Source organism: Equus caballus, chromosome 7 (genome assembly GCF_041296265.1).
Source record: "Equus caballus isolate H_3958 breed thoroughbred chromosome 7, TB-T2T, whole genome shotgun sequence".
Classification (NCBI taxonomy): Eukaryota; Metazoa; Chordata; class Mammalia; order Perissodactyla; family Equidae; genus Equus; species Equus caballus.
Genome location: NC_091690.1, coordinates 99,316,947 through 99,341,566, shown reverse-complemented (window position 1 = coordinate 99,341,566; position 24,620 = coordinate 99,316,947). Strand labels below are relative to the sequence as shown.

Below are 24,620 nucleotides of genomic sequence, written 5' to 3'. Positions count from 1 at the left end.
AAGAAGACAGTAAGAGGATTACAACAGGGGTAGAGAGGAGGGAGGCAAAGGCAATATTCTTGATGCAGACACTTGAAAATGGGCTTGAGAGAGAGGCATCAGTGCCCAACCCCTGCCTGTTCTTTGTAATCTCTTATTGACAAGTGAAACCTTTCCTGCAGAGAAACGTTTGGAACATGTAATCCCTATTAGCAATGCGGGAGACAGATGTGACCCCGACAATTACAACCTGTTGCTCTTTTATCCATTTCAAAAAAAGATTTGGAATCTACTACAAATGGACAATTTGGCGAATACATCTTTCAACAGTTTTCTATTGTTACTTCAATTGGCAACATTTTTAGATGGCCCCAGTTTAAGGGCAATACAATTATATGTTTCCATGAAATGAATGAAATTTAAACTTCATGGTAGTTAATATAAAAGAAAAAGCATTTCATAAGCAGAATGGTTTGAGGAAAGCCTGGTTATGGGAAAATATGGTGGAAAAACGGACCCCTGTGTTTGGCAGATTATGTATTCTCCCCAAATGAAAAGGAAACTTATTTTGATCCTACCCTTTCAGTATGATCAGACATCAGAGGACATTCATGACAGCTTTCAGTATGGAAACAGCAAGAAAAATACCAGGTTATGATTTTAGGACTATGGCATGCTTGTTATAAGCTAACTTGCAAATTCAGCAGTCATGGGCGCCAGCAGAATGTATTATTCTGTTTGTCACAAAGGAGCTGGGAGAAGGCAAATGGTTCTTTACTTTCCTGTTTCTTTGGAGAGCAAGTCACTGAGAAATAATGTTTTCTACAAATAACTTACACTGGGGAAAATACAACATTTTAATGTAAACTTTGAACCGATTGCCTTTAGACTAGGACACAGGACTTTAATTAAAATCCAAACTCCTTTATTTTTAGGCCAACAGTTGAAAGCTACGTGAGTACTATATAACCAGTCTTAGATATTTCCCCTCATTTGCTTGCATAATGATGTACTCACCAGTATTTTCTGCTTTCACACTTTTCCAGTTCTTGGCCTTAGAGCCGAGTGGATTGATCAGTGATAGATCTAGAGAATGGAGACAGTAAGAGTGAACATCAGGCCCAAGAGGAAAGAGACTTTAGAACACTTCTTATAGTTGTGATTTTAATTTGTGTATCAAATTATTTCACTTGGCCCTAAATTCACTATCAAAAATGAAAAATCTTATACAATTTTTATGTAGAAAAGCAAACAGTTTGTTTAGAATGAGGGTTGTGGTCTATAAGCGTCTTCTTTCAAGGAAAATTTTATTGTCTTGTGTTTTGTTCCTCGGTAGATCTGCCAGAAAAGACCGTACGTGGTTCTCTTACTACTGTTGAATTTTCCCAGGAATATTGAAGGCTGCTCCACTTTCATTAGGGACTTGGAAAAAGAAAACTAAGCAGGAAGTTTTAACTGGCCCAGCAGGTGCATGCGTCATTTCTGTCACCGGCAGCTTCTATATCAGCACAGTTTATTCAGACAAGCAAAATCAGAGTGGTCGTCTAAAGGGACTATGTATATAGATAGGCAAGAGAATTGAAGAGATTTTCTGTTTTTGATTCTCAATGGGATTTAAAAAGGTTTTCTAATGACATTCATGACGAGACGTATTTAGAGACCAGTCTCAACATAAATGCTTTTATACATGCCCGTGCGTGCACACGTGTGCACACACATGTGCACACACACACCTGGCATATTATGTTGCAGGCTGTCAGAGCACTTTTCTTTTCTGGATTCCAGTTTTCACAGTTTCTATCTTCCCCACCTTTATGAATGTTTGATCTAAAGGTAAGCTATCAGATTAAATTAAAAAGAAAAAATAAGGTGAAGTTACGAAGAGAAATTTTGTGGCCATTGTCAGTTTTAAGTATGTTAGAACCCCAGGCTTGGCAGGATCTTTTTTTAATAACACGAAATGAAGCTGATCTCGTGGGCCCGGCTCTGTCTGGTCTGAGTAGAGTCACTTGGGACCTGTCCAGCAAAATCTCTCTCGGAGAACAGCATGGTGTTCAAACTGGGTGCCAACCCAGGACAGACACAAAGGACCCCTTCCTTCTTCACCAATGAGCCAACTGTTAAAAGATTAAACCATGTGGTGGAGATAACAAGAATTTAGGCGCTGGCAGCAGGTGCTACACAAAGAAGCAGTTGGCAGTACAGTTCTTCTGTCTGACTAATTCCAGTCAAAACAATCTTTCTCCCAGTTGCAAAGGAGAGTTTTGAGTGTGATGGCAACTGGAAGTTAGAGGGTGAGCAAGAGCGCCACTTTCAAGGCTGCGTCCTGTGGCGGGCGGATTAGTAGAATATAGTTTATCATTGTTCAGAAACTGTGGGGACTCCCCTCCAGAATCTGGTCACCACTGCCTGACTGGGGCAGACGCAATCAAAGAGCGGTAGGTCACATCTGCTTATGTGGCAGGGCTGCTGGATTTTTTAAATTTTGTTTTCACACATAGGAGTCATATGACATCTCCTCCTCTTGAGAAGTGACTATCTCCCATTATAGAATAATTACCAAATATATTAGTTATACCCTTTTATTATTGCCTGGTCACATTTGTAAAATATTACCTTTTAAATTATCATTAAATTTTTGTTTTTCTAAAAATCATTTGCTACTCAAAAAATATCTAATATTAGCAAAGATTTAGAAATGACTTTTTAATATTAGAGAATAACTTAAATTGATTTGAATCAATGCCATTTATTGGGTTTAAAGGGTAAATAGGTGTATTCCGGTAATCCTATACAAATAAATATTGGTACTTAAAAACTTAGCATGATTGCTCTGGGAAAGTGATCATATAAATTAGGAGACAAAGTTTATTAAATATGAAGTAGTGGAATTCCTGCAAGTGATGTGAATGCCTGTTAATTTGACAATCAAGTCTGAGTGGGAAATGCCAGAATGTGTGCAATGCCTCTGACCTGTGTGATCTGAAGACAACTACGGGTGTTAGCGACCAGTGTCTCCCCACTCGGCCCTCCCCATCCATTCCCACAATGGCCTCTGAAGTCTGAGCTCATATTCTTTCTTCTTAGGAGGTTGTGAGGACTCCCACCTGTTCTCACTGCCTGATGTCTCCATTCTGCTAATCCCTTGTGTCTACCCTTGCCAGATCAACCTTGCTACATAGTAACTGCCTATAATCCAGTCCCTCCTGCTTGAAAGCTTTCACTGGCTCCCTGCTGATGCCTAGCTCCACACCCTTACACTGGACTCCTTCTAGGTTTTTAAAGATTTTTTATTTTTTCCTTTTTCTCCCCAAAGCCTCCCGGTACATAGTTGTATATTCTTCGTTGTGGGTCCTTCTAGTTGTGGCATGTGGGACTGCCTCAGCATGGTCTGATGAGCAGTGCCATGTCCGCGCCCAGGATTCGAACCAACGAAACACTGGGCCGCCTGCAGCGGAGCGCGCGAACTTAACCACTCGGCCACGGGGCCAGCCCCTGGACTCCTTCTAGGTTTGGCCAGATTTACCCTTTAGCCTACCAACAAATCCTAAGACACATTGACTATATGCTTCTTTGCCCTTGCTTGGAATACCTTTTTATTCTTCACTATTCCTCTCAAACTGTCTCCATCCTTCAAGGCCTGGTTCAGATCTCACCTCTTCCCGGATGCTCCACTTTTTGTTGCTCCAGCAGAAATGAGCCTACAATTCTTTGCATACCTATAATACTGTTTAGTCATCTGTATGGAGCTTAACATGAAATTGAGTGTGTGTGTCTGTGTGTGTTATTGCCTCTACTGTAAATTTCTTTAGGGCAGGAAAAATGTTTTATAATATGCTGCACCACGCAATTTAGGGCCTTGCATATCAGAGCCAGTGCTCGAAATAATTAATTGAGTTTAATTAAATGGGTTTGAGCAGTACTATTTCAAAAGAGATCTTATCAATCAGAAACCTATGTTCTAGAATAACTCATTTTGAGTGAGTGCATGGAGGAAGATTAGCTTTCAGACTGTAGTTACAAACGCATCTTCCTCTTCACGGTGTAGGTGGACCCCAGTATTATCCTTCACGCCTCTGTTTCCGTTGCGAAGCAGAGCTTCTCCGGTACTGCGGCGAGCGGCGGGAGTCAGATGGTGACATCCACCCTGTGGCCCGCAGCCAGCGTGTGGCTGATCACAAAGGTACCCAAGAGTGTCTGCTCTCCCTGGGTGACTCCCCAGCCCCAGCTCCCAGTGTCGTCACGCACACAAGCACGCAGATGAAAGCGAGACAACTTGTTGGCTGTTACAAAGGCTACCTCTCTGCTCTTGGCTTTGTCTGGTGGAGAGGACTCCTGTAGACGGCCACGTGAGCATTCACTCACTTTAGATGTGCTGCTTAGTTCAGACCCCAGAGTGTTTAAGCCCAGCAGAGAGCCTACGTATAGGCCGCAGACTCAGTGTTTTCAAGAGGTTTGCCTGTCTGTTATTTGGTTCCACCCCTTGTTCTTTATCTTGGGGCTTCCCAGAGCCTGTGGGATTCGCAGCATACTGTGATGGCATATGGTCTTGTAAGGACGGTTTTAGAGGAAGTCCTGAGTATGAAATGTGAACAATGCCTAACACGTTTCATACCTGAGGATTGGTGCTATTTCATTTTTTTACTTTATTATTATACAATCGGATCTGATTTAATTGAGAACATCTGATTGCCCCTCCCTTCCCTCTTACTATTGAAATATGTCTTGTAATTGCCACCAAATATTTGTGTCTGGAAAGAGACGGTGTAGCTGGTGTCTACCCTTCTTGTGTCTTGCATCCCTTTGCCTCCTCACCATAGATGGTTTTTCTTCTTCCCGGCACTCCCAGGGGCCCAGAATCACCCGGGCAAGTTTGCTGCTAGGAGCTTGGGGGCAAGGGGGTTGAGACTCGTTTCTCAAATGCAGTGTGGGTTGCCCTTAGCTGCTGTTCTTTCATTCTCTGAGAGTTAAAAACAAGCCTACGGAGTAATTAAGATGCAGGGGATTAAGAGAGGTTGTTCACTTCACATACCGAGGAAGAATGAGGTTAGGGGAGAAGTAAATCTGCTCCCAACCTGGAGACCGACTGCCACCAGCCCTTTTAAAGTTGTATTTTGTCTCTGATTTAGTAACAATCTCCACAATTTTGTTAAACATCTGCTAGACATCATGCATCTTATACATGTTTATTATCTCATTTAATTTTATAAAAATTGTGCAGGTTTTCATGTTATAGCCAAATGAATTGAGGCTCATAAGTAGCAGAGGAAGGATTCTTGGTCTGTCTGTTTTCAAAACCTAGGCCTTTTCACTGTCATATAAAACATTGCTCCATGTTTACCAATTTATGAGCACGGTGGCAGTGTTCTAGTTTTACCTCTGCTGCTGAATAGCTGTGTGACCTCAGGTGAGCCACATGCTGTATCTGGGCCTTAGGCTTCTCATCCGAACAGAGTGGGACCAGCTGATGTGGACGGGCCTTTCCTACATCTGTTCTGTAACTCCATCGTATGTGCGTCTAGAATTTCATGATATCAAAAACCTTTACTCGTCTAAAATTTCCTCAAAAATAGTTGACGTGTTTACTGAAAAGAGTATGGGTTTTGGAGTTAGATAGATGGGAATTGGAATCTCTCTTGTGACCCTGGGAAAGTTACTCGGCAGCACCGAACCACTCTCTCCTTATCTGTAAAGTGCAGTGAGGCATAGCTGCGTTGCACAGTTGCTGTGGGGACTGATAAATGAGACAGCACGTGTGAAGTCCAAACAGTGTCTGGTATACAGAAAGTGCTGATATAATGCTGATTCTTTTTCCTCACCTCAAGCAGTTTCCTTTCTGTGTAGACAAGCGTATTCAAATGAGGATTCCAGTCAGTGCTGATTAGAACCAAAATTTTTAAAGAATACTTTTCCTAAGTCTTGAGATATTTCTTTTCCACATAACAAAAAACATGAGAAATAAAAGTTCCATGCTAAAAAGAAAACAATTTTGAAAATATTTTTAGATTGAACATTCTCTCCCTTTTTCAAAATAAATCTTTTTACTTGTTAGGATAGAGAATTTTGCAGGCTGAAAATCCTCAATATGTGTAAATGAATTCTTCAGTCTGTTGCCACTTATTTAAAATGTTGTGTTGATTCTCTAAGTGAGAAAAATTGTTAAATGACCATTCAAACAGTATTCCCAATCTGTTCTCTATCAGAGAATCCTAACATTTAAAACAAAAGCGTTCACACACCACCTTAAAATGTTTAACCTGTGGTGTGTAGACCCAGAGGAAAACTTTAAATTGCTACAAAGTTTACGTATTTGTTTCAATCTTTTCAGCTCCCTGCATTTTTTTGTGTGCATACATGTTTCCAGTCAGCTCCGTAGTTGTAACTGTAACAAGTGACTTGTGATGGACCCAAATAGCTGCACTGTGAAATATGCACAGAAAAAAAGGGCAAATGAAGATATCAAGGTTTGCTTTATTTTGCGCTGAACTGTGAAATGCCACCCTTGTCAGACAGGAGCTCACTGGCTCTGAGCAGGGCTCGTGCCTGCTAAGTTGAGGGTAGTGTTTCACTTTCGGCAACTGTTAATATCCGGGGTTATCCAGGCATAATGACCTCACTATTTGTGACGCATTGTTGAATTTTCTGGTTCTTTTAACTTATTTAGACCTTTCTCCCCCCTCTCTGTTTGTGGGAAGACTGGAATGATCCTGAGCCGAGCAGTAACTCAGGGCTGCCTGGCTGTTGGTTGTCCGATCAGAGTCAAGGCCGCTGACGGAGCGTCGCTAGATGGACATAAATTAATCCTACAGAAAAGGTAACGCTTACGAGCTGGTTAGCTCAGAACAATACATGGTAATTTCAAGATCTCCGAGCCATCAAATCATGATGCCTTCTGGCTGAGATGAAATGTTCGTTAGGTGTTTAAATTTGTGTTCATAATATCAATATTAATTTTTATAATCTAAAATAAGCTTGAAAATATATGCCGCTTAGCTTGGTAGCATTTCTGAGATATTTTTAAAAGTAAAAAGTCGGCCTTCATGTGTCCCTGTGTTGTAGACGAGCTGCTGCTTTAATCTATACTTATCAGAACTCTTCTTTATTTCCATTTTGATTGCTAATTTAAAAATTTAATGTTCTGTGCATATTCCTAACCTTTTCCCCATCTTCTAAATATGAAATATTGAACTGTGAAAGAAAAATCAAAAAATTACTGGCTTGTAAGGCACTAAAAAGTGTACTTCTTGTGTGTTTTTTCTGACTTGGGAAGATAAAATTGAAATTAAAAAGTAAATTAAAAAAATTCAGCAATGGGGAAGAAAGTTGATTTCTCTTCAATAGTCTGGAAATATTTTTGCCTAGATGCTTTCTTTTTCTCACTCATTTATCTTCTGCTTTCACCTAGTGTTGACAAAAACAAGTTCTGCTCTCCTTCAGGACTTAGAGAGCTCTTAGGCAACTGTCGGCTGGATAGGCAGCTAGGACGTGCGTAAGGCTGACACCAGGACTAGAGCACGTGGGCAGCAGAGAAGGCAGCCCAGCTGCAAATACAGAAGGGAAGTTTTCTGTAACATGCAAAACAGATTGTCCAACAGGAATCAGAATATCACTTCATGGTTAAGACCATGTTCTACAGAGTCAGATTTCCGGGTGTAAATACTGGCTGTACCTCCTACTCTAACAAAAAAAATGTTATGAGCCAGACACTATTCTAATTTCTTTATGTTGTAGTATCACATTTAACCCTTACAACAACCTGATAAGGTGTGTATCATTATTATTTTTACATGTAAGGAAATTGAGGTGCAGAGAAGTCAATCAGTTACTCAAAGTCATACCTACTAAGTGGTTAGGCGGGAATGCAGACCCAAGCAGTCAGATTCTGTAACTCACTCTTAGCCACAAAGCTACACTGCCTGTAGGTCAAAATCCAGACAGTTGCCATTGAGTGCCAAGTGTGGTAGCAGATATCTCAGGGCATGAGTAGGGTGCATTAATTGAGAAGCCCAGGCAGAAGGGAGAGGGAGCCAGTAGCTTGGCAGCCTGCAAACTGGCCAGTGCTAGTAGGGTCTCAAATACGTAGATCCCAAGGAAGGGCAAACAAACCCAAAGGAAGTCCCAGTTTGATGTGGTGCTGTATGTGGAGTGGGTAGCAAGGTTTCTAGAGCAGAATCAGTGCTGTAAACTGGAGACATGTCAAGAATCAGTTTGCAGTGATAATGACAAGGCCAAATCATGGAACATGGAGCCAGAGATGCTTCAGCTCATTGAGTCCATGGTTCTAGCAAAGAGAAAAACCCATCGATTATAAGTGACCCAGATATGACACAGATCATAGACTTCATAGATGGGATATTAAAACAGTTACTGTAACTGTGTTCCATGTATTGGAGAAGCTAGAGGAAAGATTGAACATATTAAGTGGAGGCATGGAAGACATAAAAAGACTCAAATCAAATGTCTAGAAATGAAAGCTGCAATGTATGGAATGAAAACTATGCTTAATGTGACTAATGGCAGATTAGACATTGTGGAAGAAAATATTAGTGAACTTGAAGAGATAGCAATAGAAATGAATCACAATGAAAACAGGAGAGAAAAATATTGAAAACAAAATGGACAGAGCATCAAAGAGATGTGAGAAACTTCATATAGCCTAATCACTGAGTAATTAGAGGCTCTGAAGGGAAGAAGCTGGGAAAAGAAAAATGTTGGAAGAAATGATGTCTGAAAAGTTTCCAAATTTTGTGAGAACTATAACCCACAGATCTAAGAAGTTCAGCAAATTCCAAGCACAAGAAATGTGAAGAAATGAAACCAAAGAAAATCATAATAAAGTAGCTTAAAATTGGTGATAAAGAGAAAATCTTAAAAGCAGACAAAGGGAAAAGACATAGTATGTGTAAGAGGGACAAAGAGAGGACTGACGGCAGATTTCTTGTTGGCAATAATGCAAGTGAAAAGGCAGTGGGCGAGCATCTCACAAACTGGAAGAATTTATCACCACCAAACCAGACCTGCACAGCAATGTTAGAGGAAGCCCTTTAAGTAGCAGATCCATCTATATGCTAACCTTCAAAAAACCTGCTTTAAATATGTAAGACACAAACAGGTTGAAAGTAAATGCATGGAAAATGTATGCAATGATGAAACTGATCCAAAGAAGGCTAGAATAGCTAAATGAATATCATTTGTTCCTGGTAATATTCTTTGCACTGAAGCCTACTTTCCCAATGAAAATATCTTTGGAATATTAAGGCATGATGATTAAGAGGTTAATTCATCAAGAAGACCTAACAATCCTGTACATTTGTTCACTTCATAACCCAGCTTCAAAATACATGAAGTGAGAGCTGATAGAACTGCAAGGAGAAAGAGAAAAATCTACAGCTGTCGTCAGCAGTGACAGTGCGCTGTTTCAATAATTAATAGGACAAGTGGAAACAATCTGTGAGGAAACAGAAGACTAGAACAACACCATCGACTGACTAACTGATATTTTCAGAGTAATGCACCCAACAGCAGCAAAAGACATATTCATTTCAAGTGCACAGAGTATTAACCAAAATACACTATATTCTGGCTATAAAACAGTCTCAAAATACTTAGCAGAATTTAAGTATTATAAAGTATGTTCTCTGACCATAATGGAGGTAAATTAGAAATCAACAGCAGAAAGCTTTCTGGAAAACCCCTAAATATATGGACACTAAGTAACACATTTCTAAATAACCCGTGGATCAAAGAAGAAAATCCAAATTAGCAAGTATTTTGAACTGAATGAAAATGAAAATGAAAACACAACATATTAAAATTTGTAGGATGCTCCTAAAGAAGTTCCCAGGAACTGTTCAGGAAATAAATAAAGCAAGAGGACAAATGAAAGAGGTGATATCACACAGTTACTAAAGGGATAGTAAAGTAATCTTTTGAACAACTATGTGCCAATAAATTTGTCAACTTAGATGATAAGGACCAATTCCTTAAAAGGCACAAACTACTAATGTCTACTCAAGAATAAATAGGTAACCTAAATAGTCCTATATCTCTTACAGAGATTGAATTTTTAGTTGAAAACCTCCCCACAAAGAAAACTCCAGGCCCAGATGGTTTCACTAGCCTCTGGGGAATTCTTCCAAATATTTTAGGAAAAAATAATACCAGTTCTACACATTCTCATCCAGAAAATAGAAAAGGGAATACTTTCCAATTCATTCTCTGAGGACAGCTTTACTTTGATAACAAAAACCAGACAGACACAAGAGGAAGAGAAATCACAGACTGATATTCCTCATGGACGTAAATGCAAAAGGCTCTCAACTAAATTTTAGCCAACTGAATAGAACGATGTATGAAAAAGCTAGGGGCTGGCCCAGTGGCGCAGCGGTTAAGTGCACATGTTCCACTTTGGCGGCCTGGGGTTCGCCAGTTTGGATCCTGCATGCGGACGTGGCACTGCTTGGCAAGCCATGCTGTGGTAGGTGTCCTGCATATAGAGTGGAGGAAGATGGGCACGGATGTTAGCTCCGGGCCAGTCTTCTTCAGCAAAAGGAGGAGGATTGGCAGATGTTAGCTCAGGGCTAATCTTCCTCAAAAAACAAAAAAAGAAGATAATATATTATGACCAACTCGAGTTTATTCCAACAAAGCAAAGTTCGTTTAACATTTGAAAATCAATCAGTATGAGTCACCATATTGGCAGAATAAAAAGGAAAAATGATAGGAACATAAAAATAGATATAGGAAAGCATTTAACAAAAGTCAACATCCATTCCTAATACAGCTCTCAGAAAGTTGAACACAAGGGAATTTTGTCAATATGGCAAAGGGCATCTATGAAAAACCTACAGGTAACATCATATTTGGTGATGAAAGACTGAATACTTCCTGCCTAAGGTCAGGAACAAGGCAAGGTTGTCCACTCTCACCATTCCTGTTCAGCATGCATGGAAACTTTTAGCCAGTGTAACAAGAAAAGGAAAAGAAATAAAAGTCATCTAGATAGGAATTGAAGAAGTAAAACTGTCTGTATTTTCAGATGATGTGATTGTCTATGTAGAAAATTCTATGAAATCAACAAAAAGTCTCTAGAACTAATAAATGAGTTTAGCAAGTCTTAGGGTTTGAGCTCAATATACATATATTAATGATGTTTCTATATACTTACGACAAACAATTGGGAATTGAAATTGAAAAATACCATTTACAATAACATCAATAGTATGAAATACTTAAGAATAAATCAGACAAAATATGTGCAAGACTTGTGACTGAAAACTATAAAACATTGCTGAGTGAAATAAAGAAGACCTAAATAAGTGCAGAGGTGCACCGTGTTCATGGATTGGAAGACTCAACATCATCATGATGTCCACTGCTCTCAAAGTGATCTGTAGGGTTAGTGCAATCTCAGTCAAAACCCCAGCAAGCTTCTCATAAAAACTATCAAACTGATTTTAAAATTCGCATAGAAATGCAAAGGACCTAAAATAGTCAAAACAACTGAAAAAGAAGAACAAAGTCGGCAGACCTTTTTACCTGACCTCAAGACTTATTATAAAACTACAATAATAAAAACAATGTGTTGGGGCTGGCCCAGTGGCGTAGCAGTTAAGTTCACACGCTCTGCTTAGGCAGCCTGGGCTTCGATTTCTTAAATGTGACGACAAAAAAAACATGATCCACAAAAATGTAAATTGACAAATTGGACCTCATTGAATTAAGAATTGCTGCTCTTTGAAAGAAATTGTCAAGAGAATGAAGAGACAAGCTTCATCCAAGGGGAAACTTTGCAAATAATGTATATTTGCAAAATGCACACATACAACTCAAGAAATGATGGGCAGATAAATTATTTGGACCAATACTTTAACAAGGAAGATATACAATGGGCATATGAAAAGATCAACATCGTTAGTCATTAGGGGAATGTGAATAAACCCACAATGAAGTGCCACTACACATGCAGTAGAATGTCTGATGTTTAAGAGACTGACCATACCAAGTGTTGGTGAGAATATAAAGCAACTGGAACTTTCATACACAAGGGTAGAAATATAAAGTGGTTCAGTCACTTTGGACAACAGTTGGTACATTCCTAAAATATTAAATGTGTATCTACCGTAGTACCCAGCCATTCCAGAAATTTGCTCCAGAGAAATGAAAGCTTTTGTTCTTATGAAGACTTGTACACAAATGTTCATAGCAGCTTTATTTCTAAAGCCAAAAGTAGAACCTGGAAACAATGCGAATGTCCATCTATAGGTGAAGAGACAGATAAATTATGGTGTATCTGTAACCATGGGCCCACCAGGACTAGTTCAACTGACCCCATCTCTTATCAACAGAGTGATTAAGAAATGCCCTTCAGAAAATCTGCAAAGTCTTGTAGCCAGAGCACATGCAAAAGAAGAAATCGTGACGTGAAATGACTGCAGAACCAAAGAACCTCCTCCCCATGGAACCCAAGGACTGGGACTCCACCGGAACTGGAAAGCTGGACTCTTATCAGAAGCGAACGGTCCCTCATTCAGGAAGATCCAGTGTTAAAATTCCTTCCCACCTCATCAGAAATGTTTAGAACCCCATCATAAAAGTTCAGAACCTCCTCGTACATGTTTAGAACCCTGTCATAAATGTTTAAAACCTTCCCATAAATGCTTGAAGCCCATCAATCAAAACCTGCCCCACCAGCATCTCCATGCACCAGCCTGCTCTCCCTAACCTCCTGAACTTCGCCCCAAGTCCTGAACGGGGAGACAGATCTGAGGGCACACACCCCCGTCTCCCTGCAGATTGATCTCATGGAATAAAGCTGATCTCTCTTCCCAAAGGCTGATGCCATAATTAATTGGCTTGTTTATGCACATTGAACAGAGAACCCCAATTTTGTACAGTAACATGTCTATATGATAAAATATTACCCAGCAAGAAAAAGGAATAAACTCTTGAAGCACACAACGATCTGGATGAATCTCAAGGTAGTTATATTGAGAAGAAAGAGCAAAACAAAAAGAGTATACATTGTTTGATTCCATTTAAACAAAACTTTAGAAAATTCTAACTAATCTAGAGTGATGCAAAGCAGGTCAGTGTTTGCTGGAGAAAGGAAGATGTGGAAGGATAGGAAGGAGGGACATCAAAGAGGCACAAAGAAATTTGGGGTGATTTTGGTGTGATGGATATGGATATGTTCATTATCTTGATTGTCGTGATGCTTTCACAAGTGTATGCATGTTTCAAAACTTATCAAATTTTGCGCTCTAAATATGTACCTGTCAGTTGTTCAATATTTTATAATGTTGTATGGAATTATTTTTCAATGAGCTGTTTTTAAAAAATACTAAAAAACAAACTACGAACAAAAGCAAACAAAATCAAAAGGATGGGTAAGGAATGACTAAGTGCTACTTTAGAGGGAAGAGGTGAGGGAGGGCTCTCGGTGGGAGAGCTGACCTATGGCCACGGTCACAATGGGAGGTGTTTGCAAAGGTGGTATATAGCTTAATGAGCATGCTCCTCATGCCCAGGGCTCTCCCTGTGCTGACTGGATCCTGAAGCGTGTGCTGCTCCGGTCTCAGCCCACTGAGGTTTACTTCCTCGATGCCCAAATCTCCAAACTCAATGTCCTTGCTGCCCTTGGAGAAGAGAGCTGGGGCAAGGAAACAGACGACAATTTTAAAAAACTGCAGTAAGTTTAATTTGAAAAATCTCTGCAAGAAAAGATTTGATTTCTTTTAGAAAGGAAGGAAAGAGGAGAGAGAGGGGCCGAAGCAGAAAGGGAGAGGATCCCATGCACATGAGGACTGTTTACCTTTGTATTGGTACAACTTGCTTTACCCGAGAAACAAAATCCACTGCAAGGCAGAGGCAAAAGAGCGGAAAATTTGGAAACTAGAGGTTTTCACTAACTGCAAAGCTATGTTTCATCTTTTAGAAAGTAGTAAGGACCAAGAGTTTTAAAGCTTCCCTCACCTCTGGGTATATACTCTCAAATATGTGTATCTTTTCCAGAGCATCTGAAGTGCCTGTGCAACTTATTGTTGTTTTAAACACAACCGTACTTCATTATAAATAACAAATATCCCCGTGTAACAGCAACTTCTAGAGAAATGTTTCTTTCTAAGCAGGATGATATGATTTTAACGAAAGCTATGAATCAAGACATAACCTTTTATATGCTAAAAATAGCAGAACTACCACTTAAAGTAACAACCTGACAACTCACGAAGAATGTTGTAAACATATCATGCCTCATTAGTTCAGTTATGTCTCACTTGGTGTCACTCTTCTCATTCTCACTCAATATGGCAAGTGCTTGCACAGATTCTTTTAAATATTTTTTCTGTGATGTGCATCTGACCATGAATGGATGAAAGCAACCCAACGATGTCATTACCAAGTGATCTGAAAATCATAAAAATTATAAAAATCATAAACCTCGAAGTCAGAGATGCTTCTTTCCAAAAGATATCTTGGACATCTTAGCGCAAACCAGTTGAATCAAAGATTTTTTTTTCAGGCCTCCATTTAATCTTGGTTTTGCTTCAGTTTTAAAGAATGTGGCTATACGGGATCTGGCCTTTGGTGTTAAATTCATAAACAATTTAAAGCAACACATACACACACACATATGCAAACATCCACATACAGAGGTTAGATTATAGAGACTAAAAACTGGAGACCCATAGATTTTGTTTGGCCTGCACATTATTATAATTTTTTTGAATTGGTTGTGTGCCTATAGAAATAGGGAAATTTCACACAAAAATTACATATTTCTAGCTTTTCTTGAAAATAATCAGAAGAATGGGCAGCACTGGACCTTCATTCTCTCGTGATACCAATCATGCAGGAAGTAATTCCCCCTTTGAATGAAAAATATACCCTTCAGATGGAACATGTACCCTTCCAGTAGAATATGTACCCTTCAGACAAAATATATACCCTTCAGACGGAACATGTACCCTTCCGGTGGAACATGTACCTTTCGGATGGAACATGTACCCTTCAGATGGAAATATATACCCTATAAATGTAACACGTACCCTTCAAATGGAACATGTATCTTTCAGACAGAACATATACCCTTTATATGGAACATATACCCTTTAGATGGAACAAAACCCCTCAGATGGAACATATGCCCTTCAGATGGAACATGTACCCTTCAGATGGAACATGTACCCTTCAGATGGAACATATACCCTTCAGATGGAACGTGTACCCTTTAGATGGAACATGAACCCTTCTGGTGGAACATGTACTCTTCAGATGGAACATGTACCCTTCAGACAGAACATACACCCTTCAGATGGAACATATACCCTTCAGATGGAACATATACCCTTCTGGTGGAACATATACCCTTCAGATGGAACATATACCCTTAAAATGGAACACGTATCCTTCAGATGGAACATATACCCTCCAGTTTGCTCTGTCCTTCACCATTCCCAATTGCGGCCCTCATATTAACTCTAGCCTGTTTCATTCATTTCTATTATCTGCCTGGTAATCTTTACAGTCTTTCTTATTTAAATGTTAATATTTCAGTTATGGTTTTTTGCATCTACTTTTTTCCCCCCACTTAGGTCTTGCTGGAAATGGAGTGTTAACTGACCAACAATAATCTGGGCTAGGTTAAACTAACTCTGTTTTAAGGACACCATTAAATACAGCTAACAAGTGTAGCTGTGTAATGCTAGGTACAGAAGACAGAAAGACAGCTAGGTAAACAGACGGCACATCACCAGGTAATCAGATGGAAAATCATCTCCTTGGTCAAGGCTTGAAGTTTAGGAGGCTAAGAGTTAGATTAAAGCACAGTGACAGACTCTAACAAGTATGCAATGTCGAAAGGACTCTTTGCCGTGCATTGGACTTTTGAGCAATAGTCACATATACAGATAACACCATTAGAAATGTCAACATCTAATAGAAAATTGTCCACGTGTAATTTCATAGTGTGTGAATCGATGAATGAAACTTCTTATCTCTGTTCTCACTATATTAAGAATCAGGGAAGGGAAATCCCTTTTCTCCCATTCTCTACGTGGATCCTACTTTTGGTCCAGGTAGTGTTGGAAGACACCAGAGCCATTTGAGGTATCTGGGAAAATAGATTTGTAATTGTGAAGCGTGATGACAGTTCCCCTTACAGTAAACTGGGAAATGATGAGCGTTAGCCTATGAAATTTTCCCAAAACTGAACTGTGGCCATGAGCTGCCTTCTTGCCTCTCCCTCTGATAAACAGAATATATCAAAGAAAAAATATTTATCTAAATACACACACACACATGTTTTTTAGATTCCCAATAGGAATACTATCATGCATATGTATGCTCAATGAGATTACAATGAGCAAACTTCCCAGGGCAGATAGACCTGTTTCCTCACCTCTAACATGAGTTTCTGTGACTAGTCCTGGAAGTCATCGACTTTCAGAGAAGGAAGGAGTCGAAACAGCATCTACTTCAAACTTCTCTTTAATAGTGGTGGTGGTGGTGGTGGTGTTAATATTATTATTATAAGAAATTCCAACACCACTAAAGACTAGATGATCTACTAATGGTCATTTATCTGGTTAATGTCAGATCCAAGACCAGAACTCGGGTCTCTCGACCTGAGTCCAGCACGTGTCTTGCTATTTATGATCTTGATTCTTGGATGGAATATTGCTCCTCATTTTCTCCTCCTCCTCCCACTGTTGATGTTATTATTGCTATTTTTATTTTTATTTTTTTAGGGAGATTAGCCCTGAGCTAACATCTGCTGCCAACCCTCCTCATTTTTGCTGAGGAAGACTGGCCCTGAGCTAACATCTGTGCCCATCTTCCTCTACTTTATATGTGGGACGCCTACCACAGCATGGCTTGCCAAGCAGTGCCATGTCCGCACCAGGGATATGAACCGGTGAACTCAGGCCGCCGAAGTGGAACGTGTGAACTTAACTGCTGTGCCACCAGGCCAGCCCCATATTATTGCTATTTGTAAAGCTTGGTTTTTGTTTCTTTAAGAAATCTTTTTAGCTTGGTGCTTACTGACCAAGAGGAGGAACGTCTGTGACATCGTTCTCTAGATCAGTCCTGTATGAGCATCATTGCAGAGTAGACCTAAATTTACTTGCTTTACATGTAAAAAGTCTTGAAAAATAAACAAATGCAGTTTTGTTTGTAGAATTTTATTTTTTAAAGAAGTTATATTTTAGAATATCTTCTCTTCCTGCCTAATGTGAATACTACCTGAGAGATTTGTTTTTTTATAACTTTGGTAAAATTTAAAGTAAAATTTATAGATATAAGTAGACTTTCAATAGAAATACTACTGGTTTGCTCACAGGGCTTATAGATGATATAAAACTGCATATTGTTAGTAAAATTTCCTAGGCAAATATAGACTTGAACAGACTGAAGCTGTGATAAAATTTGAGAAATACTAGGAAATTTGTATTTCTTTTAGAATTTTTTCTTTACCAAGGTGTAATTTATTTTCTTTAGCCACTCACTAAGAAGATCTTTTAAATCCCCTAAACTGCCATATATTAAATTTAAGACATTTTTTATGGTGGCCTTATTATTAATTTTTTTTCCTCTTTTTTTTTTTTTGCTGAGGAAGAGTCACCCTGAGCTAACATCTGTTGCCAATCTTCCTCTTTTTGCTTGAGGAAGACTGGCCCTGAGCTAACATCTGTGCCCATCTTCCTCTATTCTGTATGTGAGTCACTACCACAGCATGGCTGACGAGTGGTGTAGGTTGACGCCCGGGAACCAAACCTGGGCCGCCAGGGCAGAGTGCGCTGAACTTAACCACTAGGCCACAGGGCCGGCCCTCGTATTGTTAGTTTTTAAGGTGGTAATATTTGACATTTTATTCACGTGTTTGTGTATTCAAAGGTATCTTTAATCTCCCATCATCTGCCAGGCACTGTGAGCAGCTTTAAGGGCTCGTGTGGTCTCTGCCCTCACACAGTTGCCAGTTTGAGAGATAGCTCTTGTATTATTCTTGGAAATAGATGCTACAAATTCAGAAAATCAAAACTGAAATTGACATAATTTACGTTTGTGTAATCACATCCTCAAGCCAACACTATAATCCAATTAAAAGACAAAATTCTGAATTTTGCAGAGTTTGACGGCTGGCATCAGTATGTTAATTACCGACTATAGATGTCATACACTTTGAAAAATTCTCATTTTCCGTATTATTTATCTTGAAGAAATATGCTTACAATAATTTATGCAACAGGAGGAATTGCCTGTAAGCAATGAAGTTGCAGTGAGTTATAGCCCTTACACATTAAAATGATCTAAATTTTATCACAAGCCAGCACATTTCCATCACAGCATCACAGCAATCGCTCGCTCTTTATTTTTAAAGGGAGTGCAGTTGTAAGCTTGAGACTGACAGCCTTAAAGACCAGCAATGTTGTTTTTGTTATTTCTTCGTTCAGTAGCTGACATAAGAGCTTTTTCAGTACCTCAGGAGAATTTGCAATAGTACGAAACTATTTAGTGATTATATTAACACAATGGAATAAAAATCATTTATGTTCATATCAAAGTGTTTTAAGTCACTAAGGTTCTGTGTCAAATTATAATCAGTGAGACTAAAATATTCATTCTACTTTTAATCTTCAAGTTACACAAAATAATTTGTGTTATAGTTTTCCAACCTAATTGAGAAGATGTTGGGCTGACAGTCAGACACTCTGGGCTCTGGCACCTACCTGGAAACCATGTAGCTCTGTGGTTCTGACCAGCTCACTTCATCTCTCTTGTTTTGCTTTGTTCGTCTGTAAAGTGGGGACCAGACCAGGATAGGCCCTCAGCTCCCTCAAATTCTCAGTCTATGTGGTGTCGCCGTGGATAATGGATGTTATTATTATAATAATCATAAATGTTAGTTCTGGACCCCAAGTCAAAATTTTTAAAAAGCTTCTGTTTTCCTTTATTAATTACAAAATAAAAAGATCTCTGTAAAGACCACCCCACCCCTCCAGTGCTACATCGAGCAGCAGTTACACTGTATAAAGCCTGAGAATGGGATTCTTAGCTTAGGGTTCAGTCATACTTTGGAAGACATTTCATAGAAAATTTTACATAGGTGTTAGGACCCTTTGTATTTTCTCACATCTCTGCTCCCCTTTCCTCCATCCTAATTTCATTTTCTGCTAATAGTGTCATGTTCCTCTTTACCCATTTTTGACGTCTGAGACTTATTCTTGCCTGCTCTCTCTAACCCCTACCCCATTTGTTCAATCATCAGATCAGTCCTCCTTTTAGAATATTTAAGTATCTGGTCCTTCCTTTCTCCTCTGCTCTCATCACTTTAGTTCACTGTTTTCCAAAGTCTGATCCATGGACCACACACATTCCAAATTCCCCAGAGTTCTTACAAGTGGAATCACTTGCAATAACTGTTAAGGTAGATTTCTGGAGGTCCAGACCTTCAGAATCACAATCTCTGAGGACGGGGCCTGGAGACTGACAGTATTGCCAAGCACCCATTTCAGCATGCCCAAGAACTCCTCTCCTTTTCTCATGCAAACTGAACGTGGGTGAAAGGCTAGCGTGTGCTGGACCAGTTTGGACTGCTGCCTCCTGCTCTGCCCAGACTGCAGTGCCTTGCTTGGGGAATAGAGCATGACCTGACCCCTCTTCTCTACCATCGATGTTTCTGTCAAAACTCAGAGGCAGTAGGGAAAGTCGTGTTTAACATCCCATTACACTTAATTTAATTCATTTTGTCTTACCTTTGTAAGGTTTCTAAATATTAATGAATACATGATTAGTTAATTTAGGCATGATTAGCTTCATCACATTTTAGTGTTTCTTTCTTATTCAGACTTACCTCAGAAAATCTGATATTCCTTAATAAAATTCTCTGGTCTTTTCGAAACAGGTGCCTGAGGTTCCTAATTTTTCCATGGCATCTTTTCCATCCCATCCTCTTCATCCTTATACTTAATTAAGTCCCTTTCTTTCTGTCTTGCAGAGGATCTTTCTGGGGAGAGAAATTTCTGTAATATTCTTATTGATCCTATTTATTCTCTAAAACTCTTAATCACGTTGCCGTTGGTAGCACGCACACACACCACACCACTTTGGGTACCAAAGAAACTGGTTGTCTTAGGGAAGGCTTTCGCTACTGAGGAAGCGGTGATGATGGTAGCATCCTTGGTGGAGGCTGGGCAGTCGTCCTTCTAGGCTATGTGGAAAATGATCATTTTATGTGAAACCTACACGATGTTTCAGGCTAGAGAAAAGTTGTCAATCATTAAATTACATTTTTTGTTACAGAGATAAAGGAAATGATGCTCAGAAGTGGGTGTTTGGAACTGACGGCTGCATTTATTCTAAGGTAAGGACTTTATAAGCACCAGCTTTTATTCCTACATTTTTTGGTTCCCAGATACTTATAAAATATGCTATTGTTGAGAGCGAGAAATCATTTTTCTGCACAAATGATTTCACTCTGTGCCCAGAAGTTTAGAATTTAACTTGTCAATACTTTCCTTTGAGATTTTATTTTACTTTAAAACACAAATTTTCCAAAGCCAAAAATAATTTTCTCCGTTCATTATTATGATACAACCCAGCATTTCAGGACATCAGTTTTCTTTCTTTCCCTTTTTTTTTTTTTGAGGAAGATTAGCCCCGAGCTAACATCCGTGCCCATCTTCCTCTACTTTATATGTGAGATGCCTGCCACAGCTTGCCTTGATAAGCCGTTTGTAGGTCCACGCCTGGGATCTGAACCGGTGAACCCCGGGCCGCCAAAGCAAAGCATGTGAACTTAACTGCTATGCCACTGGACTGGCCCCCTTTTCTTTCTTTTTTAAAAAAATTTAATTTAATTTACTTGTTTTATTGAGATATCATTGACATATAACGTTGTGTAAGTTGAAGGCACATAGAATGTGATTTGATACATTCATTTATTGCAATGTGATTACCAGCACAGCGTTAGCTAACACCTCTATCGTATCACATAATCACCATTCCTTTTTTGCGGTGAGAATAATTAAGATCTAGTCACTTAGCAATTTTGAAGTTTGTAATACAGTTTTGTTGACTGTAATCACCATGCTGTGCATTAGAGCTCCAGAACTTGTTGACGTACTAGTTTTCAGATTTGTACCCTTAGACAACATCTCCCATATGCACACACACAGTGGAACATTGTATCATGTCTTCTTTGTCCATTCCTCCATCGGTGGACACACCTGGGTTATTTCCACATCTTGGCTACTGTGGGTGTTGCTGCACTGACCGTGGGAGCACAGATGTCTCCTCAGTACCTGTGTTAGTCTTCTTAGGAGATTGTCACCTTGGAAAACTGATGGTCTCTACTAAAATTGAACATGTCTATATAGCCCAGTGATTCCCCTACTACGTATCTTGAAGAGAAGATACTTGCTGAGTGTTAGCAGCATAACAGCACTATTTGTAGTTGCCTCAGTGGGAGGTTACTTAGGTCTCGTCAGCAGTAGATGGGCACATAGATTATGGGGTATACACTCAATGGAATACTGTCCAATAGAGTGGGGAAACTGCAAAGTGCCAGACACTAAATATTCTGGGCTTTGTGAGCCATATGATCTGTATCCTGACTTCTCTACCCTGCCTTAGTTGCAATATGTAATGACAATATGTAATTGAATGGTGTGGCTGTTTCAATAAACTTTATTTTAAGAAAAGCAGTAGCGAGTGGTTGGCCAGATTCGGCACATGGTGGTATCGCAGTGCCAATAAACATCTCAACGTGTGCAGATCTCACAAACGTAATAATGAACAGAGACCTCAGAGGCAGGAGAATGCACACTGGATTTAGGGTCTGGGGCCAGGCTAATGACAGACCGGTTGCGTGGCCGTCAGGGCAGTGGCTACAGCTGACGGGGCCCTGTGACTGCACGGGGCCGTGAGGAGCCCTTCAGGGGTGCGTACTACTCCCTTCTTGACCCAGGGCTGGCTGGATGGTGCTCACTGTGTGGAGATGGGTTGGATCGTACACTTGTGGTTCATGCACTCTTCTGTATGAGTATTGTGTTCATGTAAAAAGTAAACTTCAATAAAATGAGGAGATTAGCCTTGAGTTCTCAAGATTTCCTTCCTGTTCTGTGATTCCTTGTCTAGAGGGAAGGTTAATCAACATCAGTATTTCAGAAAGACAAAAATTTGATTCATCACATGATGTCTGTTAGTGTTCGCCTCAGAATGCCACCATCATGGTCTCAGAAATGCTAAGTCAGATGAATGAGACTGGAGACACAGTGTGTTATTTCCCACACCTGCTGTGACAATAAATGGGGTGGCTTGAAACATCAGCACTTTATTATCTCCCGGCGCTGGGGGCTGGGAGGTTGGAATCAAGGTGTCGGCAGCGCTCTGCCCCATCTGGATCCCGGGGGAGGATGCGCCCTTGCCTCTTCCTTCTCTGCTAGTCTCGGGCGTTCCTTGGCTTGTGGCAGCATCGCTGCAGTCTCTGGCTCCATCTGTACACGGCTGTCTCCCTCTGAGTCTGAGGCTTCGCCAGATGTTCTCCTCTCGGTACGGCTGTGTCCGTGTTTCCCTCTTCTTATAGGGACACCAGTCATGTTGGATCAGGGCCCACCCTAAGGAGCGATTGTTAATTTGATTACGTCTACAGAGACCTTATTTCCACATGAGGTCATATTCACAGGTACCAGGGCTTAGGACTTCGACATCCCTTTCTGGGGACACAATTCAATCTAAAGTACATAGCGTGTGAGTTATCAGTTTATTCCCTCGGTTCCAGATCTGCCATTCAGTGCTTGGCCCTGCCTTGGGTGGCTGCACAGCGGGGCACTGCCAGTAGGGCGCATTCTTGTGAATCTTTCCTAGAGCATATTCCTCTTTGGGTGGCTTTTTAGTGGTGTCACTGACCAGGTTCCTCGCTGTGGACGGCTTCCCCCGGTGCTCCAAAGGCACATTTGTGGTGAGTCCTTTTAGGGCCCTGCCTCAGGGCCTTCTTTGACTTCCGGTGAGCCAGGGCTGTGCCTCTTAGAGTCTGGATCTCAGCCTTGGGTCAGGCCTTTGCCCTGGGCGTTGCCTCTCAGGCCCAGGAGGAGCGTCTGTTCCCTGTAGCTGCTAGTCCTTTGTTCCTTGGTGTTCTCGCTAACTCTTACTGGCCCATTTCCTGCCACTCTAGTCATCTGTCACCAGCTGCTTACACTAAACTTTTCCTGTTCAAAGTACTATGTGGTTTCTCTCTGACTAGTAAACGTGGTACCTTGATGTCTCTAGTGTTCTAGAATTACATAGTTGAGCTGTTATTCCGTGACAACCTGCACCATTGTAGCTATTTAGAGAGTTTGATACAATTTCAAATTTAAAATTAACATATTAGCATTTCCCTACGTACGTATTTTTTGGCACACTGGCTAAAATTCGACCCCATTCACTAACTCAACTAGGAAAACACTTTTAGCTCTGTTGCTAAGCAGGAAATTTGACATAGCCATCAAATGTCAAAGCATTTAAAAAATTACCTTTATCCAACTTCATTCTGAAATTCTCCCCAGCTTCCCCTCTGCCGTGTTTGACTCCACTGCATTCCTGAGCCAGGGCGAGGCTCTGGGTTGGTGGAACGGGAGTCACAGAAAGACCATAGCTTGTACATCTTGGTAAAAATAAAAAGTGGAATTTTGAGACTGTACCAAAATATCCCTCCAGCTTTTTGGCCTGTGCCTGCACATGGGGACTTCACCCGAGACATATCTGAGCAGAGCTGACTCCTGTCACACAAGAACGTAATTCTGTCTTATATAAGTACCACCCTTCACACCATCAGAACTGGAAGAACAGAGCTGAGGTTTAAGTGTATTTTCTTCTTTTCTCTCCCCAAATTCAGGTACCTAAAAACCCACTTCTACTCTGCTCTCCTTTTTCTCACAATTCATAATTTTCTAATTATTCCCAACAGTACTATTATTGATAGCTAGCAAGTAATGCATACTTTTGCGTTTCAAATACAAATCATTTTTAAGAGGATTTTGATTCTAAAAATTTTAATGTTCCATTCCCAAACACAGTCGCTGATTTTTCTTTACTACAATTATTCTATATTCACAGAGCAGAACTCTTTATTAATGAAGCTTTTCATTATTTTAGGGGTTTAGAAATTTTGATTAGATCTAAATTTAGTCATATCCAAAACTATATCCATCTAGTTAAGGCTAAAATGAAGGATGATTTGATAATTATTTGCAGCTGGATCACAAATGGAACTCATTCCATTCATTAAAAAAAGAAAAGAATTCCGGCTTTAGGATGCTAATAACTCATCTTGGCTTCACCACTTATTTGCCGTGTGGCCTTAGGCAGGTCCTTGAACCTTTCCAAGTTTTGCATTCTTTGTCTGTAAAATGGAGCTATTGATGCTCGCACTTTAAGTATTTGGCACAGATTCTGCCTATCAGTAGATTCTGGCATATCAATTATGGCTAATTGATAATTTGTAGATGGTAATGATATTAATAATGAACAAATTTAAATACAATATTGCATTTTGTTATATTGTTTTTACTTGGATAAGATTTTTTCTTTTGTTTTATTTTTAGAGTTAACCATCCCTCTATTCATTTGCAAAAGGATAAATAAAGTTGGATTATTCCTTT

General features: G+C 39.9%; 1 protein-coding gene across 7 annotated transcripts in view; it reads left to right on the top strand.

The window, feature by feature from the left end:
* Nucleotides 1-24,620, top strand: part of DCDC1 (doublecortin domain containing 1) — a 444,094-nt gene that overhangs the window by 244,677 nt on the left and 174,797 nt on the right. For 6 of the 7 annotated variants that reach the window (XM_023646546.2, XM_070274959.1, XM_023646549.2 and 3 more), the window contains 3 exons: nt 4,028-4,162; nt 6,675-6,793; nt 20,281-20,341. In XM_023646546.2, coding sequence (XP_023502314.2) covers nt 4,028-4,162; nt 6,675-6,793; nt 20,281-20,341 — 315 coding nt within the window. The remainder of the gene's footprint in view (nt 1-4,027; nt 4,163-6,674; nt 6,794-20,280; nt 20,342-24,620) is intronic. The other variant, XM_070274958.1, reaches the window with a different exon arrangement.